Genomic DNA, 20,923 nt, shown 5'->3' with positions numbered 1-20,923 from the left:
AAGGTACAACTGTACACGCTTCTTATATACAGAAATTTAATAAATAAATTCTATGTTTATGAGGAAGCAAAACTGAAAGCACTTTTAAGACTAGGAACTTATTTGACCCCAGAGAAATCCACCTCCTGTGTTTTTGTGCGATTCACTGCACGGGAGAGGATGAGTAACTCGGCCATTTCTCTCTGGATTTGAGGGGAGAATGAATGGAAGGAGTAGTGAATCTTGCAGACACACAGTGGGCAGGCTCCTCTGTGGATGGGAATATTGGGCTTGGGAGAACCTTTCAATTATTTAATAAATTTCTCATCCTCTGGTCATGGCACACTACTTTAGAAAGCCACTGCTGTACCAAAAGTACTGGTTTATTATGGGATTGCAAAGGAATAAGGGATGGGTTTTCCTTCCCTCAGCCACAATGTTGCTGGAGGTGCAGTAGGAGAAGGCAGAACCTTAGCTCAGTTTTGACTGTGTCCAACAGAGAACTCATGCCTTGCATGCAGAAATTCCCAGGTATTAATTTTTGTTTCCTAACCAACAGACAATGTGAAATACTCTCTTCCTGAGACACTAGTTGTAGCCAGTGCTAGTCTTACCCGGAGTAGTTCCATTGAAATTAACCAACATGGCTAACTTGGGCACATTAAGTTCAGTGGGTCTACTCTAAGTAAAACTTAGCTGGCTGCAACCTGTTTGCCTAGATAGAAGGTTCATGTGCAGAATAGAAGTCTCTGACTTTTTCACAGCTGGGATGTTGTCTGCTGTGGAAAGGTAAGAGTCATGTCTGTTGCCCCAACCACTTTTTCTTTCTTTATTTTTTTCCAGGCATCTTTTAGTCTTGTATTGTTGTTGTTTTTTTAAAAAAATATATTTATTAACAGTTTAGAAACTATAAAAGAAAGAAAAAGAATTCAACAAAACAATACAATACAAAAACACTACGTAACACTAACACTAAAACATTGAATTAACAAAACACAACAACACAATTTAGAACGCACCCAATAATTTCAGTATCTTATCTTTCATTAGTATCTTATCTTTCATTCCAACCACTTTTTCTTCATGATTTCCTACCCATGAAATAGATAATGCAGGGTTAGATTGGACAAACAACATGATCTGGTAGTTTTCTAGCTTCTTACGCACCCAGATTTCTCCCCCTACTTAGCCACTGACCTCATTTCTCACTGGGGAAACCCAAAGCGTCAACACTTACAGCCGTGATTCTGACAATGTTGCTGGCATCTCCCAGTTCCTTCTTCAGCTGCTCATATGTCTTTCCTTCCTGCAAGGGATAAAAAAAACCCACTTATCTGTAAGAGGGTTATGGCACCATAGCACCTTACTGTGCTAGAAACAGGGTTTTACTCCCAAGCATTTCTCCCCGAGACCTGTTTTGAATCGAGTTGCAACCAATCTTTGGAAAAACGTGGAGAACTAAGATGACCCACTTGCACAAGACCAAAGTCCTTATCAAGAATTCAGTAGAACTTAAGTCAGAGTGGGCATGGTTAAGACTGCACAGTCAATGCATTGATCTTCCACATCTATAGCCTGGATATATTGAAAGGAACTCAGGATGTTATGCATGAGGTTTAGCTGACACGCAGTATCCCAGTGGTTCAGATGTATCTGATAATCAACAGTGTACAAATTGAATGCCTGCCAAAATCAAAACAATATAATGATCCCCCCAAGTAGCTTGCAAAGCACTTGGATTTTGAATGCTACAGTAAAATTTCACAATCAAAATTTATATGAGAAATTCCACATTCAAAAACTTAATTGACAAAACTGGACATACCTGCAGATTTCAAATATTTGTCAGTATTTGTTTCAGCAAAGGACCCAACTTATATCTATTTTATTTATTTCAAAAAGTGGATGTGCCACTCTCTGTCAATTTGGCACATGGGGTGAAATTCAACATCACACTGTCAATCATTCTGTCCCCGCAAGCCTTTTTAGCTTTCCAGACACTGTTCTGTGGGTTCTCCTGACAGCCTCAGAGCCCATTTCAGGGGGTGCATTTTTTTTGGGGGGGGGGAGAAGCCCTATTGTGCAAGTGGAAGTTATTGCACAGGCCTCCGCTGACCAAACTCATTTGTTGAATTCCACCTGCGGTACAAATCACCCCCAGATCTCTAGAAAACAAAAGCGATTTGATTCAGGCTTCCACTTCAGGCGATTTGATTCATGGTTTCCACTTACACTCCACCGATATGGGTCCCAAGCCAGGAACCAGCCTGTGAAGTTGGGCGGCTCAAAACTTTGCTTGATTATGAGGATGGGGGTGTCGGTTTCCCTCCCGCTGGGGTGGGTCTGCAGGTATTCCTGAGCCATCGTCACTGCCTCCTTCCTCTCTGTCTCGTTGGCTTCTTTGCCAATCCATAGGAAAATCTGGGGAAAGAGAAGAGCGATGATTCAGAAGTTGCTCATTTGAGCAACAGAGAGCATTAGAGCGGGGGAACCTGCGATTCTCCAGATGTTGTTGGGTCACAACTCTTGACAGTTGACCATTGGCCCTGCTGGCTCAATGGGAATTAGAGTCCAATGACAGCCACCCCTGGAGTCAGAACTAGGAAGCTTTTCTGAAACCAGACTGCAGTGATATCGGCAAAAGTTGATGCAACTGTGCAGGACAACACAGTATCTGTCCTGATCATAGTAGATAAAAGGAGCACACAGGGACTGAGCTCTGTCCCCATTCAGAGGTCTAGATTTAGTCTAAGGCAGGAGTTGGCAAACTTTTTCAGCAGGGGGCCGATCCACTGTCCCTCAGACCTTGTGGGGGGCCGTTCGAATAATTTCAGTAGCAGTTTTAAGAATGGTGTAAAACCTATGAATGGACCAAGGGTTATTAAACTTGAACAAAACTAGCTGTGTAATGGCAGTGAACAAATAATATAGAATCTGTAATAAGGAATAGACAGGAAGTCTGGTTGACAGGAAAAAAAATATTTTATGGTTTGAAGACTATTAGTTGATTCCTTTCTTTTTTTTTGTTTGGTGGTGATGGAAATTTGTTTTCTTTTCGGTTTGGTGTGTTAAAGTGAATGATAACAATAAAATCATTTTAAAAAAGAAAAAAAAATGAACGAATTCCTATGCCCCACAAATAACCCAGAGATGCATTTTAAATAAAAGCACACATTCTACTCATGTAAAAACACCAGGCAGGCCCCACAAATAACCCAGAGATGCATTTTAAATAAAAGGAAACATTCTACTCATGTAAAAACATGCTGATTTCTGGACCATCTGCGGGCTGGATTGAGAAGGCGATTGGGCCGCATCTGGCCCCCGGGCCTTAGGTTGCCTACCCCTGGTCTAACGTCACCCATTGCTTGTAGTATACAGCTGCCCCGGGAGAAAACTAGGGAAACATTAGTTTGGTTTTGACCGTAGTTTGGCACACCAGTAAGGAAGCTAAACCAAGACAAACGGTGGAAACTCCTGATTCCATCCCGATAGGCAGGTAAGTTAAGTGACTAAACTATATAGTGGCATTATCCACAGACTGTGGCAGTCCAAAGGCTCCTTCAAAGCCAGAACTCCTAACAGTGGGGCAGTTAGATGCTGAAGGGGAGCGAAGCAAGTGGGTCAGGAGCTGCATTCTATTGTCTATCTCCATATTATCAGTGGCACTAAGGGAAAAGGACCAGTCCTGGCTATTGTGGCTTATAACCATCAGCAGACATCCTTCATGAAGCTATTTTTGCATTTCTATAGTTCCTTTGCTAGTTCTAGAAACTTAATACGCTCTTTTGTGTGTGTGTGTGCGGGGGGTATTTTGGAGCTCATTTATTCTGCCTTAGAACCTAGCTTACTGCCTTTGCCTTCTGCTAAGTGGGTGGCACTGTGGTCTAAACCACTGAGCCTAGGACTTGCCGATCAGAAGGTTGGTGGTTCGAATCCCCGTGACGGGGTGAGCTCCCGCTGCTCAGTCCCAGCTCCTGCCAGCCTAGCAGTTCGAAAGCACGCCAAAAAGTGCAAATAGATGAATAGGTACTGCTCCGGCGGGGAAGGTAAACTGCTTTTCCGTTCACTGCTCTGGTTTCGCCAGAAGTGGCTTAGTCATGCTGGCCACATGACCCAGAAAAACTGCAGACAAACGTCGGCTTCCTCAGTCAATAAAGCGAGATGAGCGCCGCAACCCCAGAGTCATTCGCGACTGGACTTAATTGTCAGGGGTCTTTTACCTTTTCCTTTTTAAGCCTTTCCAAACTACAATATTTTTAAGGTACTGCAAGCCTCCAATGCTCCACGCTCCCTGCTCCACAGAGTAATCATACCTTCAAAAGGCTGCCTTGTACTCCATAACACTCAAATAGAGTGAAAGAATTGCAGGAAGTAGCCAGAGACTTTAAATCACACAGCCACCATAGAATGAGAGGCTAAGAAATTCAGGACAGTACTTCTCCTGCCCCAGCCTCACCTGGTCCCAGGTATCCAGCATCATCACATCACTTTCACTGAGGTCATCTTGGGTAAAGTCTGTGATCTCGATGGCTACAAAGCATCCGGTCTTGTTGGAGCATTCAAAGAGCCGTGGAGGGTGGTTGGGGACCTCCTCCTGTAGCCTGCAAGACAGAGACTGTTTGAGAAAGTCCTTTGTAGGTCTCACTTCCAATGTGCTTAGAAGGATGTGGAGATGTGGACCAAGATCTGCTGGCCCCGTTATTAATCCCTTCATTTATTATTTAAATTTTACTTGCTTCTCTGCTGCCCTTGGCATATTGCCAAGGTAACTTACGTCTGCCTTTAACAATCAATGCACAAACTTTATGATGCAAAAGTATTTCAGCATTGTAATAAAAAAACAATAGCAGTAAAAGTAATCACAACCCAATAGTGTTAGTTTGCTTGTTTTTTTAAAAGCCTAATAAAAGCATAATATATATAGAAGAAGAAGAGTTTGGATTTGATATCCCGCTTTATCACTGCCCGAAGGGGTCTCAAAGCGGCAAACATTCTCCTTTCCCTTCCTCCCCCACAACAAACACTCTGTGAGGTGAGTGGGGCTGAGAGACTTCAGAGAAGTGTGACTGGCCCAAGGTCACCCAGCAGCTGCATGTGGAGGAGTGGAGACGCGAACCCGGTTCACCAGATTACGAGTCTACCGCTCTTAACCACTACACCACACTGGCTTTAAAGCCTGGGCTGTTGAAAAGCTCTTGGAAGTAGGCACTAGTTGAGTCTACCTCTCTAGATAATTCTTCATCTGTGATTCCTGCATTGCAGGGAATTTTGCTAGATGACGCTTTGGGGCCCCTTCTAACTCTACGATTCTGGGACGCTAAAGTTGGGGACAGAGGGTGCTTCCAAGTGGCTGTTTATTATGGGATCAATGCATGCAAGTTTTTCACAGCATCCATATGATATCATTAGTATCAAAATACCAACCCATATCCTCCCCCTGCCCCATTTAATCCAGATTCACCCTTACTGGGGGAAATCTGGTAAGTGATACTTGTGATATCCGAACACCTGCTTGCAATATTTAAGCCCCCTGCCTAGAAGCACCGAGATACACAAGCAAGTACTAGAATTTAGGGACAGGGCGCAAGTACCTTTTCTCACTTGCATAGGGGGCTTTGCCTCCAAGCAGCTCCCAAAACTCGGGGGGCTCCTGCCCTTCTGCTACCATCTCCTGAATCCCGTTGCAAAGGGTGGTGGCAAGCTCCTTGGCCATTTCCCGTTCATCGCCACTGGAACCCTGGAATGAAAACCCACAGAGGTAAGGCGTGGAAGTGGAAGGGCAGCTTGCTGACCCACATCTAGGTGGGCTACGAAACAATCTTGAAAGGTTTTGGTGTAAGGAGACACCTGCAGTCATGCCTTGACAAGACACCATGGGAAATACAATGAATAAATGCTTAAGTCAAGAAAGAACTTAGCATATGAAGTTGAATGTATGTTAATGCACCAAAATCTTGAGGGAGAATTTCCTGAAGAAAGAAATTAAATATTGTAGCTTAAGCCAAGGAGGAATGTAACATATGGACTTGAATGTTTAGAAATATATCAAAACCGTGAGAGAGAATTTACTGAAGAAGTCCGAGACTCTTCATGGGTGAAACAGGTGACAAACGCCGGCACCTTGTCTAACTCTCATGCGTAACATCACCGACACTTCGTTTGATCAAACTTACTTATTGATATCTACAGGAGCCTGGCTAAAGGAACTTTAAAGACTGAATCTTCCTTTTGGACACAATTTGAATGAGTTTTCTGTTTGTGGCTTCTGTGGTAGATCTTGTACCTTGTTCTCTCGGTGTTTGGATTATTAATATAAGATTTAGAACGTAGAATGGTTTGGTAGTGTTTTGTATGCCGCTTATGTGCTTCATACTGGTCTACTATTTGACAAGACACCAAACATTTCCCCCTGAGCTATCTGGGCAGTACAGGCCTTATGTACTTCTGCACTTGGAGCTAGAAGTCAACAATCTTGCCCGCTCCCATAAAAAGGGCAACACAGGCTGTGTTTGCACATAACACTAAACCCTGGTTTAGCATTATAAGAACAAGCTGTGGCAAGCCATCGTAGTCACACGCTTCCCCCTCTTCTGACGTGACTGGTTTTGACAAACCATAGTTAAGATTAACCCTGGTTTGCCTGGGTTGTGACATCACACAAAGCAGCATTTAATCTAAAATGGAAGCAAAAGCTTCCAAGAGAGATGTTTCTATTGTAGCCCAAGAGCTGCTATGGGTTGTCCTCAAAAATGCAAATGCAGCCACTGCAAAGAAATGTTCTAGGAATAGAAGAAGTTTCCTTATACAGAGTCAGCCCCCTGGTCCATCTAGCTCTGTATTGGCTACCCAAAACTGGATGACAGTGGCTCTCCAGGGGTGGTTATTATTATTATTATTATTATTATTATTATTATTATTATTACCCCGCCCACCACAGCTGAAGCCGGGCTCAGGGCGGCTAACAACAATAAAATAATACAACATTCTAAAACCATTTCATTATAAAATTAATTCAAATCAGATTGATGGCAACCATTGGGCTAGAGTTCTGTGAGGATTGCCAGAGGAGGGGGTCAGGCTGTGCCCTGACCAAAGGCCTGGTGGAACAGCTCTGTCTTGCAGGCCCTGCGGAAAGATGTCAAGTCCCGCAGGGCCCTAGTCTCTTGTGACAGAGCGTTCCACCAGATCAGAGCCACAGCCGAAAAAGCCCTGGCTCTGGTTGAGGCCAGCCTAACCTCTCTGTGGCCTGGGACCTTCAAGATATTTTTGTTTGAAGACCGTAAGTTCCTCTGTGGGACATACCAGGAGAGGCAGTCCCGTAGGTACGAGGGTCCTAGGCCGTATAGGGCTTTGAAGGTTAAAACCAGCACCTTAAACCTGATCCTGTACTCCACCGGGAGCCAGTGCAGCTGGTTTTAGACAGAAGTCTTTTGTAAACCTACCTGGAGCTGCAACAGATTGAATCTGGGACCTTGTGCATGCAAAATGTGTGCTCTATCACCTCTGAGATATAGGTAGGGTGCTCTTCCTCTGGAATTTGCTGCCCTAGGCAACTGCTGCACTCTGCTCCGTCATAATCCTAGTTCTGTGTTCCTGACCATGTGCACTTTCTCAAAGTGCCCTCTACAGTCACGGGGGCTTGTGACTTCCTTTCTCTATTTAATTTTAAGCTGCTACTCACTGTGTGCAAAAATCTGTATAGCATACCATAGCTGAAACGCTTTCGAAATTTATTCCTACGTTAGTACGTTTCCGAGCACAATTCAAAGAGTTGGTGCTGACTTTTAAAGCCCTAAATGGCCTCGGCCCAGGATACCTGAAGGAGCGTCTCCACCCCCATCGTTTAGCCCAGACACTGAGGTCCAGCTCCGAGGGCCTTCTGGCGGTTCCCTCATTGCGAGAAGCGAAGTTACAGGGAACCAGGCAGAGGGCCTTCTCGGTGGTGGCATCCACCCTGTGGAACGCCCTCCCACAAGATGTCAAGGAAATAAACAACTATCTGACTTTTAGAAGACATCTGAAGGCAACCCTGTTTACAGAATTTTTGTAATGATTTATGTTTTATTGTGTTTTTAATATTCTGTTGGGAGCCACCCAGATTGGCTGGGGAAACCCAGATGGGTGGGGTAGTAATAATAATAATAATAAGTGACACATTTCAAAGTTATCTTTCACAACCATGAAAGACAGAGACTTGGGACTACTCTGCTGTTTTTAATGAAATTTGAAGATTCCCCTGCCACGGCAAGGAGTCCAAATTCTATACCAGACATTTGGTCTCACCCATTTTTCTTTTCTTAATTCTGACACCCACCTGTCCATGTAAAAACCTTTCTGGCGGGATGTCCCTGTTTGAAATGCAATGGATGGTGGGGTTCTGGATTCCCACCTGCCCTCCGGCTTGACTTTGCCCTCATCCCTGCTCCGAGCCACCTTTCCTCGCCTCACCTTGCCATACCACAAGTAATGGCCCGTCTGGGTCTTCAGCAAGAAGACATCGTTGGAGTTGAGAGAGGCAGCCACAGACGGCACTTCTACCGCCTTCGTGTTGGAGCTGTCCGTTCCACGGATCTGGAAGAGCCGCACTGGTGGTTCCGCTTCGCTCCTGCCTTTCCTTGATGTCCCGCCCTAAAGAGCAAGTGATGGAAGGGCAGAACAACAAACCGACATCGCTGCTAACCTAATGATGCAACTGGAGCAATGCTGTGTACAGTGGCACAGTTCACCTAAGTAACCTTATTGGCCTTACAGCAGCGGTGATGGATTAGATCAGGGGTCAGCAAACTTTTTCAGCAGGGGGCCGGTCCACCGTCCCTCAGACCTTGTGGGGGGGGCAGACTATATATTTTTTTTGGGGGGGAGAAGAAGAACTAATTCCTATGTCCCACAAATAACCCAGAGATGCATTTAGATTGAGAAGGTGATTGGGCGAAGCAGCAAAGTGAACAAGACTCCTTGGCAGGCTTTGAATAAACACTCACAAACTTTGTATTGACAATAACCAGTCAGATAAATTAAGGATTTATACAATTTTGTAACATGCAGAGAATAGTATCTGTAGAGAAACCAGGGATTGGAGCTGAGGGAAGTCAAGGGGGGAGGGGAGGGTGGGTCATTTTATGGGGGGGAGGTAAAATGGGGGGGGGAATTAAGGCTGATATGTTTTAAGATAATATGTTTTGTTCAAATTCCTCATATATTTTTTATTAAAGAGAAGGTGATTGGGCCGCATCCAGCCCACAGGCCTTAGGTTGCCTACCCCTGGATTAGATGGTTATACAGTGGTGCCCCGCAAGACGAATGCCTCGCAAGACGGAAAACCCGCTAGACGAAAGGGTTTTCCGTTTTGGAGGTGCTTCGCAAAACGAATTTCCTATGCCTTGCGAGTTCCTGCGGGGATTTTTTCCTCCCCCCCCCTTTTCCCAAGCCGCTAAGCCGCTTATCAGCTGATCTGCTAAGCCGCTCAGCCACTTAACAGCTGATCCGCTAAGCCGCTAAGCCACTTAACAGCTGATCCGCTAAGCCACTTAACAGCTGATCCGCTAAGCCGCTTAACAGCTGATCCGCTAAGCCGCTTAACAGCTGATCCGCTAAACCCGCTAAGCCGCTAATAGCGCTAATCCGCTAAGCCGCTAATGGGCTTGCTTCGCAAGACGAAAAAAACGCAAGACGAAGAGACTCGCGGAACAGATTCTTTTCATCTTGTGAGGCACCACTGTATTTATTCCTTTGCTTGCTGCTGCGTGTGGGGAGCCTCTTCTTCATTCTCCTGACTGGGCCACTGGTCTCCTACCCCAGAGTCCTACCCTGATGGCCGCACTGGCTATGCAGGTGAAAATTTACAAAATGCACATCTACTGGGAAAGAAGCTGGAGGGGCAAAGGTCTGGGATTATCACTTCTCAACTGTGCAACAGACAAGTATTTTCAATGAGAAGCTTCTAGCTGGGACTTGAGTTAAATACTTAAGGCAAAGGCGAAACCACCCCTGAGATTAATGCTTTTTTTTCTGGGGGCAGGCATACCCCTAAACATATTGTGAATCTATGTTTGACTTCATAGAGGGGCAGTATTTCAATATGAGTAGGAAAATGAGAGAACCCCTAAACATTATTTTTTTTAGAAAGCACTGCCTGTGACCGACATCTATTGAAACACTTCTTCTTTCCCATCCTATTAAATAAGTGCACAAATATTCCTGGAGGCAGACTTACTAGACTATTGGGAGTTCAGATACCTTTTCCACGCACTTCTGAATATTGATAAATTCATCATTAGCAGGGAAACCTCAGAAGAAGTATTTAATCTTCTGCTACATCTGACACCTGCCTGGATCAAAGGATTTCATTTGTATAAATGGGATTCTTCATCACTGATTCTGCAGATACCAGCTGGTGACATATTTGGTCCTAATTCCCAGTTTGTGGAAGAAATGAAATGCCTCTCTAACCCATGATTCAGTTACTATCTGTAAAACCTGTAAAACCAATAAGAACAATATTCAGCAATGCTGCTTTGAAAATGCCTGATTGGATTTTTTTTAAAAAAAGGCTTAAGGAGGCACCTAAAAGAACAAATTGTTGGCACCATCCAACTTTGAGGTGAAGAATATCTCAAGGCATGGATGCTATCCCACTAAAAGCCTAGTTCCAGGTACTCATTAAATGAATGTCTGGACCATATGATCCCCACAAGAGGGTAGCTACCCCAATTGGTGTCAACTGCAAAAAAATTGGTTAGCTGATCCTTATCCAGGTGTGATACATATATATATATATATAAAATATAATCACCCAGAGCAGAGTACAGTGGTGCCTCGCAAGACGAAAAGAATCCGTTCCGCGAGTCTCTTCGTCTTGCGGTTTTTTCGTCTTGCGAAGCAAGCCCATTAGCGGCTTAGCGGCTTAGCGGGCCAGCTGTTAAGCGGCTTAGCGGCTTGGGGAAAAGGGGGGGGAGGAAAAAACCCCCGCAGGAACTCGCAAGACATTTTCGTCTTGCGAAGCAAGCCCATAGGAAATTCGTTTTGCGAAGCACCTCCAAAACGGAAAACCCTTTCGTCTAGCGGGTTTTCCGTCTTGCGAGGCATTCGTCTTGCGGGGCACCACTGTAAAAAAATATATTGCTCAGCCAGAGTGACTGTAACACTAGAATTTGGAATATTTTGGCAATCTGGTAAGGACAAGGAACAATAGAGGCAACAGCAGATGGAGTGGGGGAAGGGCAGGAAAGTCAGGACTCCCAAAACTGTGAGATTGTCGGAATCCCTATTCCAAAGCCATTGAAATCCAGTCTCCATTTGTTTTTTTTTCAACTTTCAGAAGATATTGCTTGTACAATGAGGACTATAATCTCTCTTTTTTTTTCCTTTTTAAAGGAAAGGCGGGAGAAAGGGAAAAACACGAAAAGCCAAAGCTGGTGCCTGATTCTGCATGGTTGACGTGATTGCTCGAGTATCTAGGACTCCCTGCCACCCTCTTCCCTTTTCTTACAGCAGGGATGACAGACACAAGCTTCCATATTCATTCAAAGAAGGGAAGCTCCCGCAAGGAATGAACTGTGGTGTCACTCTATGCCCTTCCCATCTTGGCTGCTGTAAGCGACAAGAATAAGACCCAAGGACAGACTGTTCCACTGAGATATCAGGGAACCTGCGTTCTGGTCTCCTCCTTCACTCCTGACTTTTGCCCCTCAAAATATACCAGAAGAGCAAAGAGTTTGTGTTCAGGGAGAATCTGGCTGTGACTCACAGTGGCCTTGAGCAGGTACAGCAGAGATGAGGAACCTGTGGCCCCCCAGGTCCCATCACCCCCAACCATTGGGCTCAGGATTATGGGATGTGAAGCCCCAACATTATCTGGAGGGTCCCGGGTTCCTTGCTTCTAAGCTACAGCAATACGCTTAGCTGTAACAGGCCTGACGCCTGGGGAATTCAGTTTGTGATTTTCCATGGTGCTCCTTAATCCTCCTCCATACCTCAAAGAAGACAAGCTTGCCTTTGAAGATGGCCAGGAAGTGGCGCGGCTCTTTGCCCATGTTCAGCCGCACCTGCACAGGCTCCCCGTTGTACTGCTGATCCAGCTCCACTGCATGGTAGGCTGAGGCCGCAAGCTCGTCCACTGTGGCATGGCGTCCCTGTTGAGTACAGCAATTGAATTCACTGAAATTGAAAGTGCTTGTATGCATTGCTATGGGTTTAAATTTGATTGGTTGGTAACTGAATTCTATAGCGTTCTTTAGCGGTTCTCAGAGACATCACCTTGCCAACAAAGGTCCGTATAGTTAAAGCTATGGTTTTGCCAGTAGTGATGTATGGAAGAGAGAGCTGGACCATAAAGAAGGCTGATCACCGAAGAATGGATGCTTTTGAATTATGGTGCTGGAGGAGACTCTTGAGAGTCCCGTGGACTGCAAGAAAATCAAACCTCTCCATTCTGAAGGAAATCAGCCCTGAGTGCTCACTGGAAGGACAGATCGTGAAGCTGAGGCTCCAATACTTTGGCCACCTCATGAGAAGAGAAGACTCCCTGGAAAAGACCCTGATGTTGGGAAAGATGGAGGGCACAAGGAGAAGGGGACGACAGAGGATGAGATGGTTGGACAGTGTTCTCGAAGCTACCAGCCTGAGTTTGACCAAACTGTGGGAGGCAGTGGAAGACAGGAGTGCCTGGCATGCTCTGGTCCATGGGGTCACGAAGAGTCGGACACGACTAAATGACTAAAGAACAACAACAGCGGTTCTCATGTGATTAGTTAAGGTTTGGTCACATGGGAGGGAAATAGTGAAGGAGAGACTTCATTTTATGGGAAGCAAGATGACTGTGTTTTAGAATCCACTGTGAACACTGCTCAGTTGCATAGAGTGTTAGAGTGCTTCTTCTCTGCTTAAGAGAGCAGGTAAAATGGAGAAGGTAAATCTCTCATAGGAGCTGCAAGGCATGGCCTAACTGAGAGACAGAAGGCTGAGTGCTGAGCTCTGGAAAGACAGGAAAACACAGCTGTTTGGAAGTTAGAAGAAGAGACCGTAATAATAATAAGAATTTTAAAATTTATATCCTGCCCATCTTGCTGGGTTTCGCAAGCCACTCTGGGTGGCTTAAAATACAACAAAGCATCAAACATTAAAAAACAAAATATCCTATATGAGCAACAAACAAGCCAATAAATCAATAGCAAACAACAACAGCAATAATAATCAGTTTACAGTTATACCCAAATTAAAATAACTGCCACCCCCAACTAAACATTTAACCAGCATCAACCTGACCAAAACGAAAAAGGAACCAAAATTAGAACCGTTTAAAACATTTTAAAACCTTTTAGCCAGTTGCCCCAACCCAAGAGTTGTTCCAGCAATGTCCCTCCGGCCTCCCAGGAGCCTCTTTTAGGAAGGACACAAAGTGGCTTCAAATCAGTGTGAAGTTAAATACAAACATGCATCCATGAATACAAGGGAATAATACAAAAATGAAATTAAAACAACGGCCACAATGTAAAAAATAAATAAATGTAGGCCCATGCTTGGATGAGCATGTGACTGTAAATATTATGTTTTAATATTAATAATACTACAATAATAATAATACTACAATTAACAGTTTCTGCAAGTAAAGTTTTTGAATGTTAGAGTCTGGACATTGGTTTAATTTCCAAAGAAGGGTGTCAGTCATATATATGATTTGACCTTCTTAGATGCACTTTCACTACCCATATATTCAACAGCCCCTGAAGCACAGAGAGATCTAGCATGCGGTGAGTATAGCTGCACATTACAGCCACGCTGAGTGAGGGTCTCCAACGTAGGCTCTCATTAGCCATATTGGATTTAAGAGACTTAAGTACAAATCCTCACGGAGCCCTGAAAGTTATTGGACGACTCTTAGCCAGTCAACCTCTCTCAGTCTCATCCATCCAAAAGGGTTGTGTCCTGGGGGTAACACACGTAAAATCTATGCATGTCAAGCTTTATGGTGGGAGGGAGCAGAGCGCAGGGACTGTGTGCACCACATGCAGTTTGTGTACCAGCCCATTTCCCTAACCATAGTTTACAGCCGCCATTACCTGTACACCATGGACAATTGATAGGAACATTTGGTAGCATCACCTAAGACTTCTGAAGCCAGCTCCTCTGGGAAGAAACAGGGCCTTCGTCATCTGAAGCTGTTCACTTACCTGCCAAATGTACAAGATGTAATGGGGTTTCCTGTTGACCTCATAGGTGTACAGGACTAAGTAGCAGTCTCCGCCGTAAAAGAATCCATGCCATCGATGGTCCACTGGCACCAGCTCCAGGTTCTCAACCCTCCAGACCTAGAGATAACAAAACAGAGAGTGGAACTAGATGTTATCTCAGCAAATGTGCAGTCATAACCTAGGTTAATCAACCTATTTCTGGCCCATGTTTGGGCATTCATCTGCTTTTTTAAAAAGAAAACTGCACGAAAATTCATATTGCAGCACGCATTTTATCAAAGACGATAGATTCAAATACACATAATAAAAATGATTAGTGACGGTGGCATAAAATTAGGGAGGAAACGCTTGCGACAATACGGACAATAGTAAAAGCGGCATACAAAAAATTATTTATTGGGAGAAATTTGCACTAAAATGATGATGAATTTTCATGAGGATTTTTAAAAAAATGCAAATTGCTGCATTAAATGTGGAGAACTGAATTTAAGACTGGAAAAAAGGGAAGCCCAGAGAACCACAACTGACAGATCCTTTCATTGCTATCTTAACACTTGTTCTGCTGAGATTAATTGAAATGTAGGGCAAGGGGACTCACGCAGTGTTAGACTGGCAGGTGAGCAGGTGGAAGCAACACATTATCCTTCTGGTGCTGGCACATCACTGATCCTCAGGGCTGCTTTTCTGGCCAGGCTTGCTCCGAGTTTCACAAGCTGACATGGCAGCAGGCAGTGGCAGTGGGGGAATTAAAAATAGCTGACAGTGGCACTTGCAAAGCAGAATCTGTGAGCAGGGATAAGGATAAGCACCTCTTCTTCTGCCCACCAATTCTCCCCCGAAACACTGGACAAGTTTAACGCAGGATTGGGATCCTTGTGTTTCCTTCGTTACATCTAGTTCTGCACGCAAAGATACTTTTGAGCAAGCATACTGTAGATTTCACACTTCCAGCATCCCATCTCTTGTGAATGAACACAAAATAAATTCCAAGGAACATCAACTCCTAAGAGCTAAACAATCACATTCTGTACCCAGATTATATGGTGCCAATTAAGAAAACAATGCAGTTTTTCCTACTCTGAACAACTCTGGCTGCAGAATTGCTTTTTCCTGCCATGAAATGGCAGTTATTATTTTTTTTTAAAAAACCTTTTGTAGAAACTCGGAGGAAGGGTGCAAAAGCAAATTCCGGCCCTCCAGATGTTTGGGACTACAATTCCCATCATCCCTAGCTAACAGGGCCAGTGGTCAGGGATTATGGGAATTGTAGTCCCAAACATCTGGAGGGCCGGAGTTTGCCTATGCCTGAGATAAGCCAATGGCAGGCAAGGTGACTGTGACTCGCCCAACCTCACTTCCAGTATCAGAGCACACAATCATTCACTTCTGGAGCATATCAATCACCTCTGTGCTAGTGTGATATTTTGGAAATATAAAAGAAGAGAAAAATATTGTATGCAAATGTGGGACACCTGTACAGTGGTACCTTGGGTTACAAACACCTTGGGTTGCAAACTCTGCTAACCCAGAAGCAGTACCTTGGGTTACAAACTTTGCCCCAGGATGAGAACGGAAATCGCACGGTGGCAGCGGGAGGCCCCATTGGTGAAAGCGCGCCTTAGGTTAAGAACAGTTTCGGGTTAAGAATGGACCCCCAGAACGAATTACCGTATTTTTCGCCCTATAGGGCGTACCGGCCCATAGGGCGCACCTAGTTTTCAGGGGGGGAAATCGAGGAAAAAATATGATCCCCCCCCCCCCGCAGCTCTGGGAGCTGCGGACAGGGTGCACGCAATCTGTGCTCTACTCCAAGACCTTCTTCCTACTTTTGCAGGAGGTGGCGGAATTCCCCTACCTCCCGCAAAAGCCCACAGGGGCCGTGCGTGACTCCTGCGGGCTTTTCAACCAGGAGGGAGAACGGACTGAAACGGCCAGTCAGTCCCTTCTCCCTCCTTGGGGAAAAGCCCCCAAGAGCAGCGCGCTCTTTAAAGGCTGTGCGGCTCCTGCGGGCTTTTCTATGAGGTGGGGGAATTCCGCCACCTCGTAGAAAAGCCAGCAGAAGCCGCGCAGCCCCTTTAAAGTGCCCGCAGCTTTTGCGGGAGGTGGGGGAATTCCCCCATCTCCCGCAAAAGCCCACAGGAGGGAGAAGGGACGGACTCGGCCAGTCCGTCCCTTCTCCCTCCTTGGGGAAAAGCAGGCAAAAGCCGTGCGCTCTTTAAAGGCTGCATGGCTCCTGCGGGCTTTTCGACCCAGCTTGTGGGGCTGGAGATGGGGGGGAAGCGCTGCTTTCCCCCACCGCCAGCCTCAAAGAGCAGACTCTTCTGGCTTCAGCGAAAGCAACGCTGAAGCCAAGGAGCCTGCATTCGCCCCATAGGATGCACACACATTTCCCCTTCATTTTTGGAGGGAAAAAAGTGCGTCCTATAGGGCGAAAAATATGGTAAGTTTGTAACCCGAGGTACCACTGTACTCACCAGAGAGCCAACAAGAAATCCAGCTTCCATTCTGGGATTCGGGCTCATAACTCTTTCTTACCTCCACTTTTCCTTCCCCGCTATCTACCATTCTCTCCTGGGCTGCCAACTCTGGTCGGGCGTGCAAGAGGGTGGCATCAAATTTCTCTTGGGCGACCTTAGCTGGAAAGGAAACATCTATCAAAGGGAGGAAGCAGCTGGCATCCATCAGAGCGAGGTTTTGCCAAGTGGGGTGCATGATCCCTTGGGCCTGGAGACAAGTACAAGGGTCGCAACAAGGCTAGGAGAAATTGCAACCTTTTGGCCAAAATTGCTGAAAACCTAAAGATGCTAATCATAATAATAATGATGATATTAATTTGTTTTTTATACTCTGCCCATCCGGCTGGGCTTCCCCAGCCACCCTGGGCGTTTCCCAACAGAACAGAACGATAAAAGATCAAACATTAAAAACTTCCCTAAGCAGGGCTGCTTTCAAATGTCTTATAAAAGTCAGATAGTTGCTTATTTCCTGGACATCTGATGGGAGGGTGTTCCTCAGGGTGGGCGCCACTACCCAGAAGGCCCTCTGCCTGGTTCCCTGTAACCTCACTTCTCACAGTCAGGGAACTGCCAGAAGGCCCTCAGAGCTGGACCTCAATGTCCAGGCAGAACGATGGGGGTGGAGACGCTCCTTCAGGTATACTGGGCCAAGGCCATTTAGGGCAGGCTTCCTCAAACTTGGCCCTCCAGATGTTTTTGGCCTACAACTCCCACGATCCCTAGATAGCAGGACTAGTGGTCAGGGATGATGGGAACTGTGTCTCAAAACATCTGGAGGGCCGAGTTTGAGGGAGCCTGGTTTAGGGCTTTAAAGGTCAGCACCAACTCTTTGAATTGTGCTTGAAAACGTACTGGGAGCCAATGTAGGTCTTCCAGGCCCAGTCACCAGTCTAGCTGCCGCATTCTGGATTAATTGTATTTTCTGGGTCACCTTCAAAGCTAGCCCCATGTAGAGCACATTGCAGTAGTCCAACAGAAGATAACTAGAGCATGCACCACTATGCCAAGACAGTCTGTGGGCAACGAAGGGTCTCTGCGTACCTGGACACAGAATTGACCTGCGCCTCCAGACAATGGCAACTGGGAATGACAGAATGCAAACCAGAATTGGCCTGAACCAGGGATAGAGAGGGAGGTGTCTATGCAGCTCCTTGCCAATTGCCCAAAGGATCCGAGGCATGTCTCTGCACATCCTTACCAATTTTGCCAACGTTGTACGTTCTTCCTAGCCCCACAGTCTGGTCCTGGACTGTCCATTTCTGGAACAGCTGCTTGAACATGGCTGACTCTGCCCCGTCATGAACCGTCTCCAGGTTAGTACTCGGAGGGTAGCCTTTCATCTGAACAAATTCCTGTAACAAGCAAGGAAGGAAGGAAGGAAGGAAGGAAGGATAGGCTTTGGGTCCTGCCTCTAGCGCAGGTTTCCTCTGCAGCCTTCAGCATGTTGCTACTGAAAGAAAGCCAGTGTGGTGTTGGACTAGGAACTGGGAGGTAAAGGTAAAGGTAAAGGTAAAGGGACCCCTGACCATTAGGTCCAGTCATGACCGACTCTGGGGTTGCGGCGCTCATCTCGCTTTATTGGCCAAGGGAGTCGGCATACAGCTTCCGGGTCATGTGGCCAGCATGACTAAGCCGCTTCTGGCGAACCAGAGCAGCACATGGAAACGCCGTTTACCTTCCCGCTGGAGTGGTACCTATTTATCTACTTGCACTTTGACGTGCTTTCGAACTGCTAGGTTGGCAGGAGCAGGGACCGAGCAATGGGGGCTCACCCTGTCACGGGGATTTGAACTGCCAACCTTCTGATTGGCAAGTCCCAGGCTCTGTGGTTTAACCCACAGCGCCACCCGCATCCCCAGGAACTGGGAGACCAGGCTCCAAATCCCCAGTCACCATCTCTCAGCCTAATTCATCTCCTCACAGTGTTGTTGTGAGGATAAAATTGGGAGCGAGAGAAGCACCCGTGCCACACTGAATTCCTTGGACATAAATGTAAAGGTGGGGACATAAAAGTGAAAAATAGATTTACAGCAGGGACAGTGAAACTCAGGACTGCCGGCTAAATGTGGTTCTACAGCTTATTAAAAACTGAGCTTGGGGGAAGAATAACAATCCCAGTAAATCTTCCGTTTCTGCCAACAGGCCTCAAATAAGCCACAGCAACTGCAGTCAGGCTGTGTGTTTTATGGTGGTTTGACAACCATGTTAAGCAATTACTGGCAGCGGCAAGAGGAGGGGGCGGCTGGAAGGGAAGTTAGCGCACCCTAACAAAAGCTCCTTAAAGGCATCTTCCACATATCCTCCGAAAGGCTAAATAAGGATAGTGACAAATACTAGAAAACAGAGGCAGTCCCTGGTAAATTGGAACAGGCAAAACTGGTTCACCTTCCAACCTTGCGTTTTTAAAAAGAATTATATACACATCTTTCTGTCTCTGCATTTCCCATCTGCAGACAACTGGGGCATTTAAAATTATAACAAAATTGCAGCTTAGCTGAATTCTCGTGCCATACCAAGGCCTTAGACATGGCTGTTTGCTTCTCCATCTTAGAGGCTCCTTTGCCCTTCCAGACGTAGATTTTCATCCCGCCGTGATCCAGAATGTAGCAGTCCTAAGGCACAAATGAGAAGTTTATGATTAGCACAGGAAGGATTTCTCGCAGCTCCTCGATTGGTTTCGTGTGTTTCTGTGTAAAATGGGCGAAAACTATAAATCCTTGGTTCCCCACCCACCTCTTACATAAACAGGCAAGAGGAATGTCTCAACCTGAGGTTGATGACAGGGGAAGAGACTTGAGACAAGATTAAAAAAAAAAAAAATGTTGTGAGAGGCAATCTTATGCTCATGACAATGGCCAGCAGCTGCCACTCTAGACCAGCTGTCTCAGGTTGCTGCCTAGTCAATTCACATGTGGATTCTGAATTGCAGCCACGTCTTATGGCCAGCAGGTGGGGAAAGTAGAAGAAACACATATGGCAGATTTACATGTGGTTAGATAGTAGAGCAGGCATGTCCAAAGCCCGTTTCGGGGGCCTAATCTGGCTCCCTGGTCGGTTTATTTCCTGGGGTAAAATCCTAAAAACCCTAAACAACTTCAATCTTAAAAAAAGCTCAACAAGGTTGGGGTAAAACCATAAAAAGTTCAACAACTTCCATCCTAAAAAAAAGGTCAACAAAGGTCATGGCCCTTCACTTCATCAAATCTGGCCCTCTTTGAAAAAAGTTTGGACACCACTGTAGTAGAGTATACTGGGGCTGTGCACACACTATGAAAGCACACTCAAAAGACATTCTTTCTGTTAATTCTGGGCACTGCAGTTTACAAATGGCAATTTCCAGCAATCATTAATGAACTACAGTGCCCAGAATTCTTTGAGGGAAAGAATTGTGGCGTGTGTGAACCATTTATGGGTTTCAGCAAATGTTTCCAAGAACATGTACTCAGAATTGAGTACAGGCAGCTCCCATTTTGCACACATTCAAGGCATGTGCAACCGCTGACACTCACACTGTTTTCGGTCCCGGAAGGGGGAAGAACAGGGACAGAACAGTGTGGGGGTGGGGAGGGGCAAGATGGGGCAAGTGTATGTGCAACCCACCAATGACCTGGAACGTAACACATGTGTGAATGGGAAGTTGCCCGTACAGTGGTACCTCTGGATATGAAGGGGATCCATTCCAGAGCCCTGTTCGCATCCTGAAGTAAACGTAAGACGCAATTGCACATCTGCGCATGCGTGGGTTGCGTTTTGCCACTTCTGCGCATGCGCCTGATGTCATTTTGAGTGTCTGTGCATGCGCAAGCAGCGAAACCTGGAAGTAACATGCTCCGTTACTTCTGGGTCGCCGCAGAGCACAACCTGAAAATATTCATCCCGAAGCTACTTCAACCCAAGGTATGACTGTACAAGGTTGCAACCACAAGTGATTTATTCCATAGAATTACAGTAATCTCAGTGTAAACGGTTTGTGGATTGCAGCTGCCAGGGGTGGAAAGAGGCAGAGATTTCTCTTCCATCCTGAGTTCATTGCGACCAGCACTGTTTCAGTTGGGCTACAGCTTGGCTTCTGCTATAACCTACATTGCTTAACCAAATTAATTTCAGTGGAAGGGAAATACAGAAAACAACACAATTGTTTATGTAATCTTTGCAGGCTAAAAAACCTGCAGCGAAACCACTCGTTTTTGCTTGCATGGTTTCTGTTCCCGACCTCCAAGGAACACGTGAATCAAA

At 45.7% G+C, this 20,923-nt stretch overlaps 1 protein-coding gene across 2 annotated transcripts in view; it reads right to left on the bottom strand.

Annotated features, from left to right (window-relative positions):
- AVIL (advillin) overlaps positions 1–20,923 on the bottom strand; it is a 47,926-nt gene that overhangs the window by 3,315 nt on the left and 23,688 nt on the right. For both annotated transcript variants that reach the window (XM_083729381.1, XM_083729380.1), the window contains exons 9-18: positions 19,201–19,299; positions 17,886–18,039; positions 16,707–16,807; positions 14,151–14,288; positions 11,955–12,113; positions 8,431–8,610; positions 5,574–5,719; positions 4,439–4,583; positions 2,212–2,400; positions 1,217–1,285 (exon numbers count right to left, since the gene is read on the bottom strand). In XM_083729381.1, the coding sequence (XP_083585507.1) occupies positions 1,217–1,285; positions 2,212–2,400; positions 4,439–4,583; positions 5,574–5,719; positions 8,431–8,610; positions 11,955–12,113; positions 14,151–14,288; positions 16,707–16,807; positions 17,886–18,039; positions 19,201–19,299 (1,380 nt within the window). The remainder of the gene's footprint in view (positions 1–1,216; positions 1,286–2,211; positions 2,401–4,438; positions 4,584–5,573; positions 5,720–8,430; positions 8,611–11,954; positions 12,114–14,150; positions 14,289–16,706; positions 16,808–17,885; positions 18,040–19,200; positions 19,300–20,923) is intronic.

The sequence above is a fragment of the Podarcis gaigeae genome, assembly GCF_964106915.1.
Source record: "Podarcis gaigeae genome assembly, chromosome: 2".
NCBI classification, from domain to species: domain Eukaryota; kingdom Metazoa; phylum Chordata; class Lepidosauria; order Squamata; family Lacertidae; genus Podarcis; species Podarcis gaigeae.
This window is presented reverse-complemented; position numbering and strand designations above follow the sequence as displayed.